The sequence below is a fragment of the Channa argus genome, chromosome 22 (genome assembly GCF_033026475.1).
Source record: "Channa argus isolate prfri chromosome 22, Channa argus male v1.0, whole genome shotgun sequence".
Classification (NCBI taxonomy): Eukaryota; Metazoa; Chordata; class Actinopteri; order Anabantiformes; family Channidae; genus Channa; species Channa argus.
In genome coordinates, this window is record NC_090218.1 from 8,086,264 (window position 1) to 8,103,718 (window position 17,455).

At 43.7% G+C, this 17,455-nt stretch overlaps 1 protein-coding gene across 1 annotated transcript in view; it reads right to left on the reverse strand.

Annotated features, from left to right (window-relative positions):
• Window positions 1-17,179, reverse strand: part of kctd16b (potassium channel tetramerization domain containing 16b) — a 77,518-nt gene extending 60,339 nt beyond the window's left edge. Inside the window, exon 1 of the mRNA XM_067492061.1 lies at window positions 15,322-17,179. Coding sequence (XP_067348162.1) covers window positions 15,322-16,168 — 847 coding nt within the window. The 5' untranslated portion in view covers window positions 16,169-17,179. The remainder of the gene's footprint in view (window positions 1-15,321) is intronic.
• Window positions 17,180-17,455: the final 276 nt, after the last annotated feature.

A 17,455-nucleotide genomic window follows, 5' to 3' on the forward strand; every position in this document is an offset into this window, starting at 1 on the left:
TAGTTTAAAAATAAGGGATCAAACTGGAGGAAGCGATGCCAGAGACATCGTCTTTTTTTAAAATTCCACTCATGCTGTCAAAACCAACACTATGCAAGTTGGATCACCAGCAGAGATTCTAGCGGGTAACAGTTGTACCAGCTAACTAAGCCTCAAGCCACAAGCCTCAAGCAGAGGTGAAAACAAGCATATGTCATCCCAGATTCAAAATCACAGATTTTTTTTTTTTTTTTTTTTTTAGTTTTCACACTTGCAGTGTTCGTAGTCCCAACCAATGCTTACATCTCATGCAATTTATCAGTCTTTATGCAGCCAGTAGTGCTCTGCAAGACACGTAAACAGACTTTGGTGTTTAACTGCTGCACAGCTCCTCTTTGAAGAGTCATGCTGTAGCTTTAGGTGCCACATGTGTAGTTTAACAAGCAATGCCAATGTCAAAACTGATGTTTGCCTCATCAAAATATATATGACAGCCCTTTAGTTAGTATCCACAGAGATACGATGTGTGGTATCAGTTATAACCTTTACAGTAATATATTTTACTGTCTAGCAAGGCCACAGTCACACACTTTGTAAACAGTTATTTCCGCCTGTATAAAACATTTAACTTGATCTTCTACAAAATCAGTCAGTGAAAACCAACCCTGAACTATAAATCTAAACTTACACCAGGGGCATCTGTGGTGTAATCGCAGCACCGTGACAAGCTGGTACATATTTTAGGGTGTCATGGTTTACCTCTTCAGAGCGGAGTGAACACCCCTGACATCTAAAAGGAGCTTATAATAGAACGCAGTTACGTTGTGTCGTGCATCCAATCAGCAGCAGAGGGGTCGGACCCCTCGCTGCTCTCTGTGAAGGTGCAGTGTTCTGTACGTGGATAGAGTAATGGGTGTCTGGTACGTGCATAGTTTGCTTTAGCTGCACTGAATGCGTGTGTGTGTGTGTGTGTGTGCACTAATTATCTACAACTCGCTTACAAGATGGAGCCATTACTTATTGGCGTGTCAAAGTTCAAACACCAAAAGCACACATTCACCTTCCTAATGAATCAAAGCTCCAGCGGAGAAAGACATAGCCGGAAATGCACAACCTTTTGCTCTTTTAATTAGCTCTTTGCTTAGTGTTTTTATGTGGGCAGGAAGTACACCAGCCACTGAATGATGAAGGCGAAGAGCTCAAACTGCAGAATCACTGTATTAGTTTTAGCAAAATCAAATCTTTGTGCAGTAGAAGTTAAAGCGGATCAAGTCTTTTTGCAGTTGAAGTTTCAAATAAGGCTAAATAAAGTAAGTTTAACCTCCTAACTGTGTGCAGAAAGACGCCTTACAAGGAACCTAGCCTCACTTACAAATGACTCCCAGGCCCACTCATCTTTCTTGTGCTGACCTTTAGATGTTTTTTATTTTTTGAATATTTCTCGTGGTCGATCCGAATGTTTGATCGGTTAGGGTGAGCATTTATGTTCTATTGCTTTAATGTAAAAGCAGCACACAGCCAAGAAGTGCTCTCCTTCCCTGAAAGTGTCTCTATTTCAATTTATCTTACATTGCTGCGAGTTTTTCTCTCCATGGTTGTGAGGAACAACAGGATAACATGGAGCCAATAGTGTGCAGAGAAAGAGGAGCTGAAAACAAAAATGACCAGCAGGACAGTTGTTTTGGCTGCACTTGATTTTACTCCTCAGGCACTTGGAGAGAAAAAGAGATCGAGGCCAAGCAAATAAAAAGAAACAAGGCCATAAAGACAGAACATTAAAAGCAATGGCACTGTAACATCCCTCAACAACAACAACAACAAAAAAAAAGCCAAATCATAGCTAACCCTGACTTCTGCAAGAAGAAAATGGCAGAAAAGAGGCAGATAGAGAAAAGCCTGGAGCAGAGAACACAGCACACTAAACACCCCAGCTATCAGAGGGAGACATATGGGGACAGAGGGTGGGGGTACAGGTGGGTTAATAAAAGAAAGGGCTACAGAATGAGAGAGAAGCTCAGAGCAGTGAGAGCAACAACAATCAGAAACATCTGCCGGTCGTTCCAGCGCTGGCAGCTGTACTGCTCTCTGCGTTCCAGATGAGATGTATAGAATCTGCCATGCGCCAGCCAGAGTTTGTTTATGTTTTTTTTTTTTTTGGTTTTTCTTTTTTCACAAAAAGACAGAAGGCACAGCACCTTGATGCTTTATATGCTCAAGAGAAACCCAAAAAATAACTGATATGCACAATGGCTCAAAGCGACAGCAGACACAGAACTGGAAGCTGAGACCCGAGAAGAAAAGCAAAACAACAGAACAAATATGCTCATGGCCTATAGGTTCTTGACGCCCACTTGTAGCTTTCGATCCAAAATGCACTTCTATGGTGCCAGTGAGCTAAATCTAAGCATGTATTTGTATTTTTGCAAGTTTTTTTTTTCTGTGTTATCCCTCATGGATTTGCTCACACTCAGCTCTCTCTTCACATAACTTCAAAATGGTAACACCGACAGGCATAGAGATACACTGATAGCATCACTAGAGAATAAGTTGTTTTCCTGTCTTTTGTAATTTTGTGTGAAATGTCATTTTATGCTTTTCTTGCTTCTCTTCCTTCTTTCTCCATCATTTCCAGCCCCGTCTTTTTCAACGCCCTCTTTTAAATGTTTACTCTCTCATTGCACAAATAGTGCCATTCGGTGTCAAATAATATTTTACATGCTGGACACGTATTTAACAACTACCCAGAAGGTCCATGTGGTCAGCACAGCTCTAAGTGTTACAGCGAGTGCACCAACCACCTGATCAGTAGAACTATCTGGGAATCTTAAAACCCTCAGCGACTTATGGTTTTAAGAGACGAGCCAAAAAAAAAACAAAACCTTTGAAAAGATTTTAAGTAAACTTCTCTTTGACAACCACGTCCTGAAAATGTTTTCTGAATCTTCAGTTTCGTCTCATAAGTTGACAAACCCGATATGCATATTTCACTTTGACTTCGTCTCTTTTAAAGCCCGCTTGTGGTTTGGTTGCCCGCACAATCTGGCACATCAGTCCAAACACAAAGCAAACGAACCAAAAAAAAAAAACCAAAAGAAAAACCATAGTGGAATCGTGAGGGGAATTTAAACTGTGGAGGACATGCTTGAAAGAGAAATGGAACTGGGTGAAGGGGAGAGGAGCTTCGTCTGATAATGAGTGATGTCTGAGGATAGAAGGTAAAGTGCCATTTATTTTGGGTGTTGTATGAAAACAGATGAGTGAGATCTGAAAAGGCCAGTGTCCTCTATTCCACCTCACACACACACACACACACACACACACACACACACAATTAGAACCACTGCACACACAATGTCCTAATCAAGATGAATGAGATTTGCTCTTCAATGAGGACATGCCATTATATCACGAGACAATGACATTATTGCTCTGATCCCACCTTTACGACCGTACGTGTGCCTCTTAAAAATGCTTGTGGATGAAACAAAGACCAGAGCCAAAAGGGACCTCTGCACCTAAATATCAGCGTGTAACTGTCATTATCTCATTGAAATTCTGAAAGGTGATGGATGTTGATGATTGTCGTGCTCCATTTGTTTTTGTCTCCTAACACACAAGCAAAAATGACACTTTCCTCGACATGGACATCAGAGCAGGGCTTTTAATCTGACGGGAACCTGCGTTCAGACACAAGCATATTTCTGCAGTTTGCTTGTGTTCCTACATTGGCGGCTTTGACTTTAGAAAAACACGCTTTGCTTACTAACCTCTCTAAAGCTGTGGCCAAGTTAATCATGGAGCAAACAATGTGTCTCTAGGGTAGATTGTACTGTCTGATCGTATCTGCATAAAGCGTGCGAGTGTGTGTTTGTGCATATGTGCCGTCAAGTGTTTACGCCCTTGCTGTCTTTGTTCTTGCTGTCGTTCCAGTAAAATCAAGTTATCAGCAGACCTCCTATCTGCAGACTGTAATCACACAGGTTCACAGCCAGCAAATTATTATCTACACACGGCTAATGCAGGCCTGGGTGTCAAGGAGACCATTATACAGGTTGTATGTGTACATAGGATCCCAGGTAGCAACCCATTACTTTTGCAAACAAACAATCAGGGTCTCTGTGTGGCTGCCACAGACTCTGCAGTCCTCTGAGAGCAACACTGCATAGTAAACAGGAGAGTGGGCTAGATGGGATGATAGTGGATACTCTTCATAAATCATCTCCACTATGAGATAGAAAACACAGTCATTAACCACAAGCTCTCCAAAACCTCTGGATCAAGAACAGCCGGATGACAACAGCGAATGGGATTCTGACATTAGCCTTTTTAATTTGTTACATTCCCAACTCTTGTGGTAACCAAAAAGATAATGAGTGGTTTGCTTGCTTTTTTTTCTTTTTTTTCTTTTTTTTTTTTTAACTTCTGCCTGTGTGATGCTTTGCTTTTCCACATATCTGTTAAATTATTCATTTCACTTACATTCTGCAAACTATATCCAAGTACTTCTAATGGCTGTATAATGAACTATTTAATATTCAACGGTGAGCACAGGAAGACAATAAAAGCAAACATAGACAACTGGTGGTCCGTGCTGAACAGAAAACCCATCACCGAACCAAATGTGATGATTTTAAAAGCCCTGCCTCTGACTTTGGAATAGACATTCACATAAACGATACCTTTTATTTCTTTTTATATACATTTTAATATGGTTGAAAATAGGCTCCTGCACACAAGGGGCAGTCAGACTACAGCCTATGTCAGCTTGTCTGTTTTTAAATTGAATAAAGCCTTTTGTTGCCTTAGATGTAGCTGTGCCAAATTGACTGAAATTATGTTGTTTGAGACAATTTGTGGGGTTTCGGATATTTTCCCAGACCGGCGCCGAAGACTACAAGTCTGAACATGAAAAACCTGGAGGTGTGGAGATATAAAGAAGTGAGCTTACTATACCTCACTTTCTCCGTCCATTGTGAGCTTGAGGCTGCTAAGATGATGCACCTGAATCTGCATTGTGGTTAATGTGGTGTCTCACCAGGTTTTGACGAGGAACAACAATGCACAGGATAGTCTGAGTGTGTGTGTGTTGATTTTGACGCTTTCATTGTGAGGCCGGCCGTGTTATGGGAGTCCAAAGCCAAATTGCTGTACTTTTACTTTTAATCCAAGATGGGTTTTCAAAAACACCTTTTGAGTGTGTTCAAATTGTACCCATAGCCCACATGTAGCACTTCTTAGCCACCATGTTAAGTGTCTACACTTTCTAGGGACAAGTACTGGGTTCAGGTGAGGACTCGTTGATCTCGCTCTGATGCATTTTCCAAGTAAATCCCCTTTAGTCTTGAAAGGGAGCTACAGATAAAAGCCAACAGATTAAAGAAGACACCTCAGACCGCGAGGTGAGCTGCGGCTCTTTAACAGCGTAGTGTTTCTAATATTTTGTGTGTTGTTTGTGTGTACTCGGACCCCCGAATAATCAAACAGATTGTATTTCTTGCATCAAGGTGAAAATGTTTGCCTTACAATCTCCCCTCTGGCCCTGTTTTACATTCACAGGCGGAGGGGGAGCAGCACAGCGGGAGATACTGTGTTATATCTATAGACAAAGGGAGGGTGTTTAAGTGAGCAGTCTGATCTATAATATTCTAATGAGACTAATTTTTTATTGGTGAGCGGCTTGCGCAAGTGTGTGTGTAAGGGGTGGGGCCTGTGTGTGCATGCGTGTTCCTCCCCTATATTTGTGTGTTTTAATGGACAGGGAGCTTCACAGACACTTAGGAGTGAAATGGTGATGACAGTATGCTCTGGCGAGCAGCTGAGTACTCTGAAATGACACGGAGGGATTACTAATGAGACTGCGGAATGGGTTGGAAACATCGACTGCAGCAGAAAAACTTTCTCGATTTAACACCGTGTTATGCATTTTAGCTTTTATTTGGTAAAACTGTCCAAAGTTCAGAGGGCAACCTTCTACCTACTAGAGGGCTGACAAAGACCAATCTCACAGAACCTGGAGTGAGTGTTGGTGACCTCAAAGACAGAGGAAGTCCGCTCAGGAAGGAAGTCAGAGCAGATGTGTGGGTGTCAAAGCATCGACTTAGAGACAGCAGTTCATTTCTTCCTTCCAAGTGTTAGTTGTTGCTGAACTTTATAGATCATTGATAGTGTCAGATGTGCCTTATGAAATTTATGAGTACACAGTGACATGTGAGAAGTATTGAAGTGTCTTCTGTGTGCAGAGGTGTCAGGGTTAACGATAATGTGAGTTGTCGTCTCCACTCACAACTCACTCGAGCATCTTTTAGACCTTCGGCCAAAGTCTGGAACTGATTGTCCAGACATTGTTGCCAGAGTTGTTGTTTCACATGTGTGACGCACAGCAGGAGATTGAGGCAGAAGCGTTTTCACGGGAGAAACTCTGGTTGATATACATGAGGGATCAGCACAACATGATAGAGAAATGATGCTGCAAAAACAAAGAAAGATCCTCAAATCCTCCTGACAATTTGAGGCAGAGCAGTGAGCTTCACGCACAGGCTCACGCACATAACCCAACTTTGTGCTAGGGGGCGTGTAGAATATTCTCCGGAGAATCTCACTCCAACATTTGTGTTCTCACATACACAGCCTCCGGGTAAAGTCTGGAGAAGGTCAGGATTCCAGCGGATGTGTAGAAGAGGCTTCAGAGTTTTCTCTGTGTGTGTGTGTGTTTGGGAAAAAGAGTTGCAGCCTAGATATTAGAAGCCTACACAATCTCCACTGCTCTCTTCAAATAATAACATTTGTGGTATATTTGCTTTATGAACTGTATTTTCTTTTGGATGATTTAACATGCCGCTGAGTGCTAAAATCAATAAAGAATTAAGTAAGACATTCGGAGATGACTGCTCTCCTCTCCAACAATAAATGTGTGTTTCAAGTATTCTCAAGTACTTCTACTCAAATTACGATCTTTCTTTGCACATTTTTGTACCTAAACCTAATCAAATAGATTTTGTGTCCGAAATAAAGATGTTTGTGAAGTTTGTTTTACAACCATGACAACAATAGTACAATGTACTAGGACACCTACTGAGCCATAATAACGTTCTGATAGGAGCTAATAACATTGAATAGTATACATGGGGTAAAAATCTGTTATAGCAATAGGAAGACAATAGTTATTTACCACTAACGTCCCACATTGTTGTATCAGTTTCATTTGTATGTCTCTGTGGTGTCATTCACAACAAAATTAAGCAGACTGCCTTCTCTCCTTTACTACAAATAAGAATAGAAGACGTATGATATGATATTTTTTATAAACCATCACAACACATTATGCTTTCATCACAAGTGATGATTGGTGGTTTCACTAATTTCCTCTGGAGTTGTTACATTAGTGCCTCAAGCTTTCTTGATGGATACAAAGTCATCATTTCCACTTACAAATGAAACGCCACTGACGTTTGGGCCTAGGACGCTATAAAGCACTGTGCAATGAGAATAACTGGGACGACCGATCCAGCGCTGGACCACTGCTATGTGAGCGACAATGTGCGATTCTAATGGTGCACAAGGACTGATCCAAAACATGATCAGACTGTTTCATCATGAAGTGTAAGTGGCAATGCACTTTTAACTGTTTCATCGGTCACAGACTGAAGAAGACAAATGAGGTAGAAGCACATAAATGAGGAGCTGAGGTAACGCAGGAGGGGACACAGTGAAGCACACGCGAATTTACTCTCAGATCACTTGCATATGTTCTGATGTTGTTTCTTTGCTGGTCTGTCGCAACAGTTTTTGTCATGTTTACTAGCACCAACTCTGCTCAAGGCCTCTGTCGCAGGGCTCAGTTCCTGGTCCTCTTCTTTTTTCCATCCATACTGCATTTCTGCGTTCTATCATCCAATCACATGGCTTTACCTGTCATTGCTATGCTGATGACACACCTCTCTCACCAGATGGCTCCACTGGCTCCTCACGCATTTCTGCCTTTCTCACTGACATGTCTGCTTGGATAAGAGAAAGACGTCTTCAGCCCAACCTCTCCAAACCAACATAACATCAACATCATTGTCCTCACTAAGTCTGGCACAAATCTAGGAGTCATCATTGAAGAGGAACGGAGCTTTACTGACAACCTCTCCTGTGTCTCTAGGGCATGAAGATTTGCCCTCGACAACATCAAAAAGATCCGACCCTACCTTTCTGAATATGCAACCAAACTCTACGTGCAGGCGCTGGTCATATCTCATCTTGACTCCTACTATGCCCTGTGGACGTGGCTACCAGCATGCACAATCAAACCCCTCCAGAGAACCCGAAATGCAGCAGCACGTCTCATTTTATCAAGTCAAAAAGGACACACGTCACACCGCTCTTCAGATCTATGCACTGGCTTCCTGCAGTTGCCCAGGTTCAAAGCTCTGTCTCTTGGCTACAAAGTGGTCAACGCCACAGCACCTGCCTACCTCAACTCCCTCATTTACATGTACTGTACAATCCGTCCTGCTCACTGAGCTCAGCCAACAAACGGCATCTGGTGGTCCCATCACCACACAAAAGATCCCAAGCAAATCTCTTCAGCTCAGTGGTCCCGTGAGTGTGGAATGAGCTACCAACCTCAGCCTCACTCCCAATATTTAAAAAACTGCTGAAATTTTCTTGCACTTGCATCTTATGAAATTATACACTTATAGCCTACTCATAGCACTTTAATGTTAAGTTAATGTTTTAATGTTTTCTCCGACTACTTAGATTTTCAATTTCCTTGTACCTCACTTGTTAGTCTCTTTGGATCAAAGCGTCTGCTGTAAATGTTTGGCCTTCACATTTAACGCCAGGCAAAGGGAGACAGGAGTATCCCCTAATGGCTGCAGCTACGTAAAATGATAAGTTAACTCAGGAGAGATGCTAGTGTTTGCTGCACCGTGGTGGTTTCTGACTGGAGCCTTGTAGGGATTATCAAGTCCCCAAAAATCATTAACAAGTACACTCATATTCATATTCTGTTCCGGTCGATAATGGCAAGTGAGTAATATTAGTGCAAGAGACGTTTCAGTGATTAATAAAGTGACAAAGATTCTTTCGAAAAAACTGCATACTGCTGCTTATGTCTGAACAATTCATCACGCAGAACAGCGCCACAATTAGAAGTAAGATACAGGACCTTTTCTATTATTCATTAAGTGGAAGTACTAAATCTGTTTATTCCTGTTTTCTGTTTTTTTAGCGTGAAAACAAACAAAGGAATGATTAGGCAGTGCAATTACCAGTGTGATGGGAATTCTGTACATCTTCTGTTGTGCCTTTCCAACCAATCTGGGGTTGCACATAGTGAGGCTATTAAAGCATTGATGCATTGCAGCAGCCAGCCGGTGAGTTGAGTGAGTGAAGAGGCTCTCCAGCTGCAGTTTCTGTCATTATGGCAACGCTCCACACCTCGTCGCACCACAGAGGACTTATTCCAACACAACAGGGGAAGAGCATCAGCTTTCTATCAACTGTGCCTACCACCGCAGAGAGAATGGAGTGTCAAGAGTCAGAGAAGAGGAGAAAATGGGCTGATAGAAAGAGAAGAGGAGAGGGAGGGGGCGGGGCTTGTTGTGGATGCTCCTGTGTTCAGTCTCTTTCCTTTCCCTGTCTTTCTGCCACTTTCTCCGTCTCTCTCTTTCTCTCTGAGCCCTGTAGTTCCCCCTCCAGAGTCCGTGGCTTATGGGAATCTACGGTACATAGCTACACTAAGCTTCTCGGGGAGAAAGTCAAGGGGAGACTAGACAAACAAGAAAGTCTATCTCCTTTCCATGTGGCCCACCTGCCCTTTATTTGCTCTCTTGCTTTAACGTATACTGTAACTGCAAATTGAGTTCAGCTGCATTTTATTTTGAATCACTCACTTCTGCCATTGCTCTGTGACTATTCAACATATTTAACATAAATTGTATTAAAGTTTTCTTTTAAATAAAAAATGCTACCCCACGTTTCTTCCACCGTCAACTACGTAACTTTCCAACAACGTAATTAGCTTAAAATCAATCCTTAAAGCTGTTGCTTTTATAATTCTACCCTTGCTTTGATATTTTATATAACCCAGCCCCTTGCTGTTATGTGTTTGTAACCCTCTGTCTAAGCCACTTGTAGAGTGAAATAATAATATCATTGGTTTTAGTAGCAGTAGCACTACTTGTACAAGTACTCATTAAGTACTTCTGGCTGTTGCAATATTACCCATCTTTGTAGTCAATTGTACACTAGTAGTGGTAGGGAAAAGGGGTAGCATCCCCATAGTCGTCATAGTAACAGAGGCATTACTAACAAGTGTGCATCATACATCAATAGGTTTTTACCACCTGCTTCTTCTCTGCTTATTTTTTGTCTCAATCTGAATAATGCAGAGTTGAGGTGTGTGGTTGGTGGACTCCCCTGTGGAGCTGAGGCCAGGGTAGCAGCTGTCCCTATCAAGACTCTCCTCAGAGCTGTCATGGCCTGTCTGTTCCTCAGCTAATCACTTCCTACAGGCCTGCAGCACGGGACCGCTGCTGCTAATGCCATCACCGCCTGCGCTGGGGAGAAGCTCGGAGGATAAGCGTGATGGAGTTTCATATGGAGATGTGTGTGTGCGTGTGTGTCTTTAAATGAGAGGGGTTCGTTGAGTGCAGGTGTGTTTAGCTAGCAGCCCAACGGGTGTGCAAATGTTTCGGGTAGTGCATCATGAGTTACACACACACACACACACACACACACTACAGCCATTACCATAACCTCTTCCCACCTGCCAAAACACATTTGCCACACAAGGAGTTACTCATCTGTGTGTAACAAGCTAATGGCACAGAGTCTCACACACCAGCACACATGGTCATATGAAAGCGGCCATTTGTAATGACACACACTTCACTCCAGCTTGTTCGGCTGAGGTAAAAATAAACCCGGTGGAAATATATGAAGCCAAAAAAACAGACTTTAGAAATGTTTCCTTTCTTGCCACACACAGAGGATGTTTTTCGACAGTTCTGCTGCGATATGCTCTGTCAAGCCCTGCGGTGAATACTACTGAACCAACTGTCAACAGAGATGATTAATTATCAGTCACTCCAGCCATGCAGCAAATTGGTAAATATATTTGCCTTCCGGGGCCATCCAGTATTTGAATACCCACAAAAAGAAAAGAGATTGATAGGTACAATCAGAGGAGTGTAGAAACCAGGGCAACAGATACAAAGCAAAAAGAGGATTGAAAGAGATAAAGCAGGTTCAGGCTTCTGGCAAGAAAAACATGAAGCTAGTAAGTGGAAGTTGGCAAAGTGGTGTCAGTCAAACTGGGAACAAAAAATGAATGACTGAGACTCTCAGTTAAATGATGCCTGAAAAAAAAAGATGCTTGTTTTGGGCAGATTTATTAATATATGTTAAAAGAAATTCAATGACCTGGTCAGCGTGTTTCTCTTTTTAAAAACATGTATATACTTGTCAATCAATTCCTGTTCAATCACTGGGTCATTCTTGTGGATGGATGCTACATTCAACGTGCTACTTCACAGAAGTTCATTGTCTTGTCCAATGACTCTTTGGCATGTGGTTAGGAGAAGCTGGGATTTGAACCTCTCACTCTGTATTTTATCAATGACAGCTTTACGACCTGATCCACAGCTGCTCATATGTAACTTTCCGTTATTAGCACGTAAATTGGCCGGAAGGCTACTTCGGTAAAGCCATCGTTGTGGGAGTTAATAGGAGGAGGCTCATGACCAGTAGTGGTATTGTTAGCTTCCTGTAGGGGTTGATTTTAAACAAATCACGACAAAAAGGCAGGAATGTGATGTACACACATGCATGTAGATGAATGAACATATCTGTAGCTCAGTTGGTAAGACAGTCGACCCTGTAGCAGAGGGTCAGTGGTTTGACTCCCAGTTAAATTTGGGTCCTTGAGAATTGAACTGAACCCGGTGGGTCATGGCAGCCGCCATCATTGGTGTGTGAATGGGTGAATGAGGGTGGATAAGAAGCAACATTGTAAAGTTCTTTGTTTGTCATTTGCCAAAATAGTCAGTAACAAGATGCCATTACACCCTTGACTCCTCTGGGATTAATAAGCAAAACAAAAAGACACATGTATAACAATGTAAAATAAAGAGGCAGACTAAACACCTAAAATGTAGAAAGGCACAGCTGACGGGGAAGGTAAATAAATAACCATGGAGATGCAAGCACACAGACTGAGACATGAACAAGGAGCGAGACAGGAGGCGTGACAGTGCACTGAGGCATGTAAAGGCAACCGGTGACGCTGCGCCGCTCCTTGCCCTTGCGGTGCATGGAGCGAAAGGGGAGAGAGAGAGGCGTGGAGCTTTGACGAGAGAGAAAAGCTGGGTGTGATTGACTAGAGTGAAATGAGCAGACATGAAAGGAGAGGAGCGAGCGAAAAGACAAGGAAGGCAACGAAGAGGCGAGGGGGGGAGGGGGAGGAGGAGGAGGAGGGGGGGTGTGCGGAGAGGGGAAAGATGAGTGTGCCAAAAATGTAAGAGGCAGATAAACAAGAGGCTGTCAGTGACTGCATTTAATCCACTGGGTGACTGCAGCATTTAACAAACTCCCCACTTGACTTTGTTTTGTGTGTGTGTGTGTGCGTGTGTGTGTTTGTGTGTTTGCTACCTGTGTGCATCGTTTCTCTTTGTGTGTCTTTTTTTTTTTGCACACCTGCCATGTGATTATGCCTAGTTGCCTGCAATTATGTGCAAAATCTTGCCTCTGTGGGAGATTTATTTTTTATTTATTTATTCTTGCACATCTTGGCTTTTGTGTGACTCCGTGTCACCTTTGTGTCTGTGCCTTCTAACAAGCTGAACACTTGTCAACGAAGCTCCAAAGCAGTTGTTATCTGTCAGTAAGCAAGAAGAGGTCTGCAGAAGCAGCCCACAGACACACTGCAGGCTCCTGGAGAACAGCGTGTGTGTGTGTGTGCGAAAGCAGCCCCCACTACCACTTGATTTGGCTTGTTAGCTCTACTTCTGGGGGTTATAAGAGCCAAGAGCCATCCAGTCATCGTAGCTGCTTCGTGCAGTCCATTAATGCAGAGCTCGTTTAGGCTGGACCCAGTCCAAAGGATCATTGTCAGTGTGTGTGTGTGTTTCTTTTTCTTTTTTAACACTCTTGTTTGCGCTGTGGCCATGTGATCGTTTGACTCATGTGATTTACGGGTCTGGCAGGGTTTTTTTCCTTAGGCACAGCCCAGTGATTTCTAACCAGAGGTCCTGGCCCCCATTGCAGACATCACAAGGAAATCTTGGAACAAGATGAATAACACATATTTTTGCAATGTGAAGCCTTTTGCAGATAAGGCTGGAGTTTTGTACAGCACATCTTTGAGTGTCGTTTGCATACCAGCCCATAGCTGCTTTTTCTTGCCAAGCAGCTGGAGGACTTGCCATTGCAATTAATTGGCAACCAAAAACTAAGAACTTGGTTACATTTTCTTCATGTCACTGAGTAAAACCTGTTTCCCACGAATATAAAAACAGTGTCCACTGCTTAATTACATTTGCCAAAATACTAAAAATGTCTCCTCTGTGTTCACAAATTACTTTCAAGTGAGGTTGCAGTAGCAACACATCTGCTGTTAACAACTCCAATAGAAAAAAAGTTTTGTATAACTGTTTACAGTCAAACTGATTTAAGGTTTGATAAGACAGTGAATGTTCCATATAATGTTCCATATAATATCGACATACAGCACTGTTCCTAGGTGAGTTCATCTTTGAATAAGAGTTGCTAACATTAGAGGAATTTACATGAAGGTTAAGTGGAAAAATAAAACACTTGACACAAACTGCAAGGTTTCATTATTACAAGAAATATCCGCAAGATGATTCAGTGTCACCCCTCATTTAAATAAAAGCCTTGCACGAGCAAATAATAGTAAGCGTACTGTAGTTATACATCACTGTCACTATGAGAGCAGAAACGTATGCACTGGTATTTATTTGTGAGCAACATGATATTGTAGCTCCCTTGACACATTGATCTCAGAACTGTTGGCAGCATCTCTAGTTGTAGTTGTAGCAACAGTCAGCGCATTGTACAGCATTGTGTCTTGAGTTATGTAACAATACTACATTTAATCTTTTGGGGTTTTCACACAGAAACTCAAAAGCACAGACTTAAAGATATGTGTTAAAATGAATTCAGGGCACCACGATAATGGCCAGAACAGGGTCCAGCAGTGCTGCAATTCGAAAACAATATGCAAACCATAAAATGGTGTTTGCTGTAGAAATATATGTTGGAGTCACAAAAAGAAGAAAGGCGTTTCACTGTCCGGCAATATGTGTGAGACGTTGCAGAAATTACATTTTTCTGCAAATGAAAATGATTGTTATTGTTGTTTCCTCCTGCTGCTTTTTCAGGTGTGTCATTTTGATCTCTTATAACATCCAAGTACCTCATTTTGGTTACAACAAATACACCGTATCCACTACGCCGTCTCTGTTGTTGCAGCCAAGACAGAGTGTGATAAACCAAACACTGGCCCAACAGACGTTATTTTGTTGCATCATAAAAATCTTATGGGAGCCAGTATAAAAGTCCTGATAACCTCCTCCCCTCTGCCACTCTTGCCAGATTCTTACCAGTCAGTGAGCAGCAAAGGATGGAGTAACGGAAGTGAGGAAATAGGAAAGCCGGGAGAAAACGCAAGAAGTTGAAAGGACGGGCTGGATGAAAGCGGAGAGGAGGTGGAGTAGAAAATTGCACCGTGACGAGAAATGGCAACCACTGACGAATCGTTGCTCTGGCGATTGCTGCTGCTCCGATGGGAGTGAAATTATTAAAATCTGGTTATAATCTTATAATACACAAACTAGCCTGCAAGAGCATACTGAATGCTGCAACATGCTGTAATAGGTCAGAACGCACTGACACCAAAACATGAACTAGCCTCTCAGATTTTGCTTCCAGTGGGGAGATAACAATTCCAATTACCAGGAGTGATCTCGGATTGGGCTCAGGAAAACCTTTGAGTTGGCCTGTGCAAGAGGATGCTCACTACACAGGTAACAGGCAATTGATCATTTCTGTTTCTATTGGTAATGTGCTGAAGATTTCTGAGGGACAATTGTAGAAATATAAGGGAACGGATCCAATCACACTATCTGCAGCAGATCCCACACCGAGGTGTTCAGCACACCCACACACTGAAAAGAGATTCTTGTCCTCAGCCAGAAAGGGCCTCTCATCCCCATCACCAGACATTTCCAACGGCAGCACGAGTTAAACCAAGTGCGCCTTCTAGTGGCGAAACGCATGTGCGTGCGTGCGTGCGTGCGTGCGCGTGAATGTCACTCAAAAGGTGTCACTTACGGTAGAAGACGTATTCTGTGTAGCTGGACCAGACCTTGTCCTCAGTGTGCTGGTTGACAAACGAGGCTGTGACTGATGAGTTGCAGGCCACCATTTGGAAACCGCACTCCGACAGCATGTCAAAAGCCCTCTCCAGATGCTTGAACTTGAGGTAAAAACGGGAGGTGTACCGATCCGGAGTCCTGTCCGGGTCCCGGCTCTCGTTCAGGGTCTCTCCAAACACCTCTTTAGCCAGGGCCACCCGCCCGCAGATCAGTATCCGAGGTACCCTCCTGAACTTGGCGTCGCTCTGACTCTCTCGGCCCATGGTGCACGACCCCCGGTACCCCACCGTGATGAAGCCGCTCTTTCTATCCGCCGGCACGAGGGAGGGCGGTGGGCACTGCCGGTGGTCGCTGCCCTGGGAACCGTCTTCATAGTCGCTCTGAAAGTAATCGTCCGGGCTCTGCTTGATGTCCTCGGGGGTCAGGAGCTTCACTAAGTCGGGCAGCTGGAAGTACTCCGCCTCTTTCCTGAGCCTCCCTTTCTCCGGGAAGTGGTCCGGGAGCACGACTTGCTTGTCTCGGAGGTAGTCCAACACATAGCGGAATAAAAAGCCGTCTCTGTCGATGAAATATCGACCCTTTGGGTCTCTCGCCAAGTCATTCGATGCCTCTTTTTTAGAAGAGAACATCTTACTAAGAAATGAATTGGGGTTGCTCACCAAAGTTGAGTGACGCGTGTAATAAACCTGCCCCCCCACGTTTAATTCTAAAACATCTGGTAAACTGTTCTGAATTGATGCCTGCTCTTTTGGGTTAGTCCTACAGTTTCCACTCAGCGCCATTGTTTCCGACAGGCTACACATCTATTTCTACTACGAGTTGCAAGTGAAGAAGAAAGAAAATACGATGGATCGGTGTCAAAAGTTACCTAAGCTGCGTCCTCGGGTATTCAGGGTCGCGGGGCCTCCAACTTCATCCCACAATGATCTGAACAAGCACTTTCCATCCAACCATGCCCATTGTCACCTACCGGTGTCAAGCAGTTGTAGAAAAATGGAGGGGGAGATGGCAGTCTGGGGGGCGTCCCTCTGTGAGTGCTCAATCAGAAAGACTGAGATGAGTGACTTGGAGGAGGAAAGAATCAGTGCTGCGAGAAAGGAGAAACGTATCCGGGCGCATCAGAAGCTTGCATCAGTGGCCGCAGGACTCCCATCGCTGTTGGAAGAAGAGCACTGCAGCCTAAAAGAAGCCTAATGCACCGACTTAGAAAAAGAAACGGAAACGTGTCTGTATTGGGCTTCTTGCCTCTGGGAGTGTTATCCAATTAATGAATGTCGTTCTGCAAATACGCACAAAGCCACGGATTTTACGCAGCGGTCCTGCTTAAACAAACAAACCACAAAATACATGAAAAAGTCCAATAACTTATTTTAGTCCATATAGTCCAGAGAGAAGAAGGAGCTGATGTGTTCTTCCCACTTTTGTTTCTTGATCGCCAGCAGATTTCCCCCGGGGGGGGGGGGGGGGGGGGGGGGGGGCGTCAGACCGACAGGAGGAGGCTTGAATGTCTTTCACTGGCGAGAAACTTCGCAGAGATTCCAAACGCAAACCTCGGGAGCCCTGTACTGGTTTTCTCTGTAGCACTTCACTACAAATACCTCGGTCCGGGTCGAATTCAACTAAACGTCCTCCTTAGGAAACGTGTGCTGTCTGTCTCTTTTTCTTCTTCTTCTTCCTCTTTCTTCAGAGCAGCAGAAAGGACCGACCCGCCACTGGCTGGCTGCGTTTACCGGGAGCTCTCCGCGGTACTGAAGCGAGCATCTCAGCCCTCCCCCCCTCTCTCTCTCCTCACCATCCCTTCCACACTTTCCTACCGCCTTCCCTCCCCTACAGAGCTGGGTGGTGTCTTCTCGCCTGACACACACAGCCACACACACACACACACATGCGAAGCAGAATGGGGAGATTCCAGGCTTCAGTCGCTGCTGTGGTTGAGGGGAAATCGAACACAATTGTCAAAATGATCGCACTTTCTCCGGCACCATCTTTTTGACTAAATCAAACCAGGCCCGTCGTCGTAGAAGGCCTGCACTAATGTACACAGACATTAATATATCACGTCCCATTAAGCGGAAATGTGAACAGTTGGT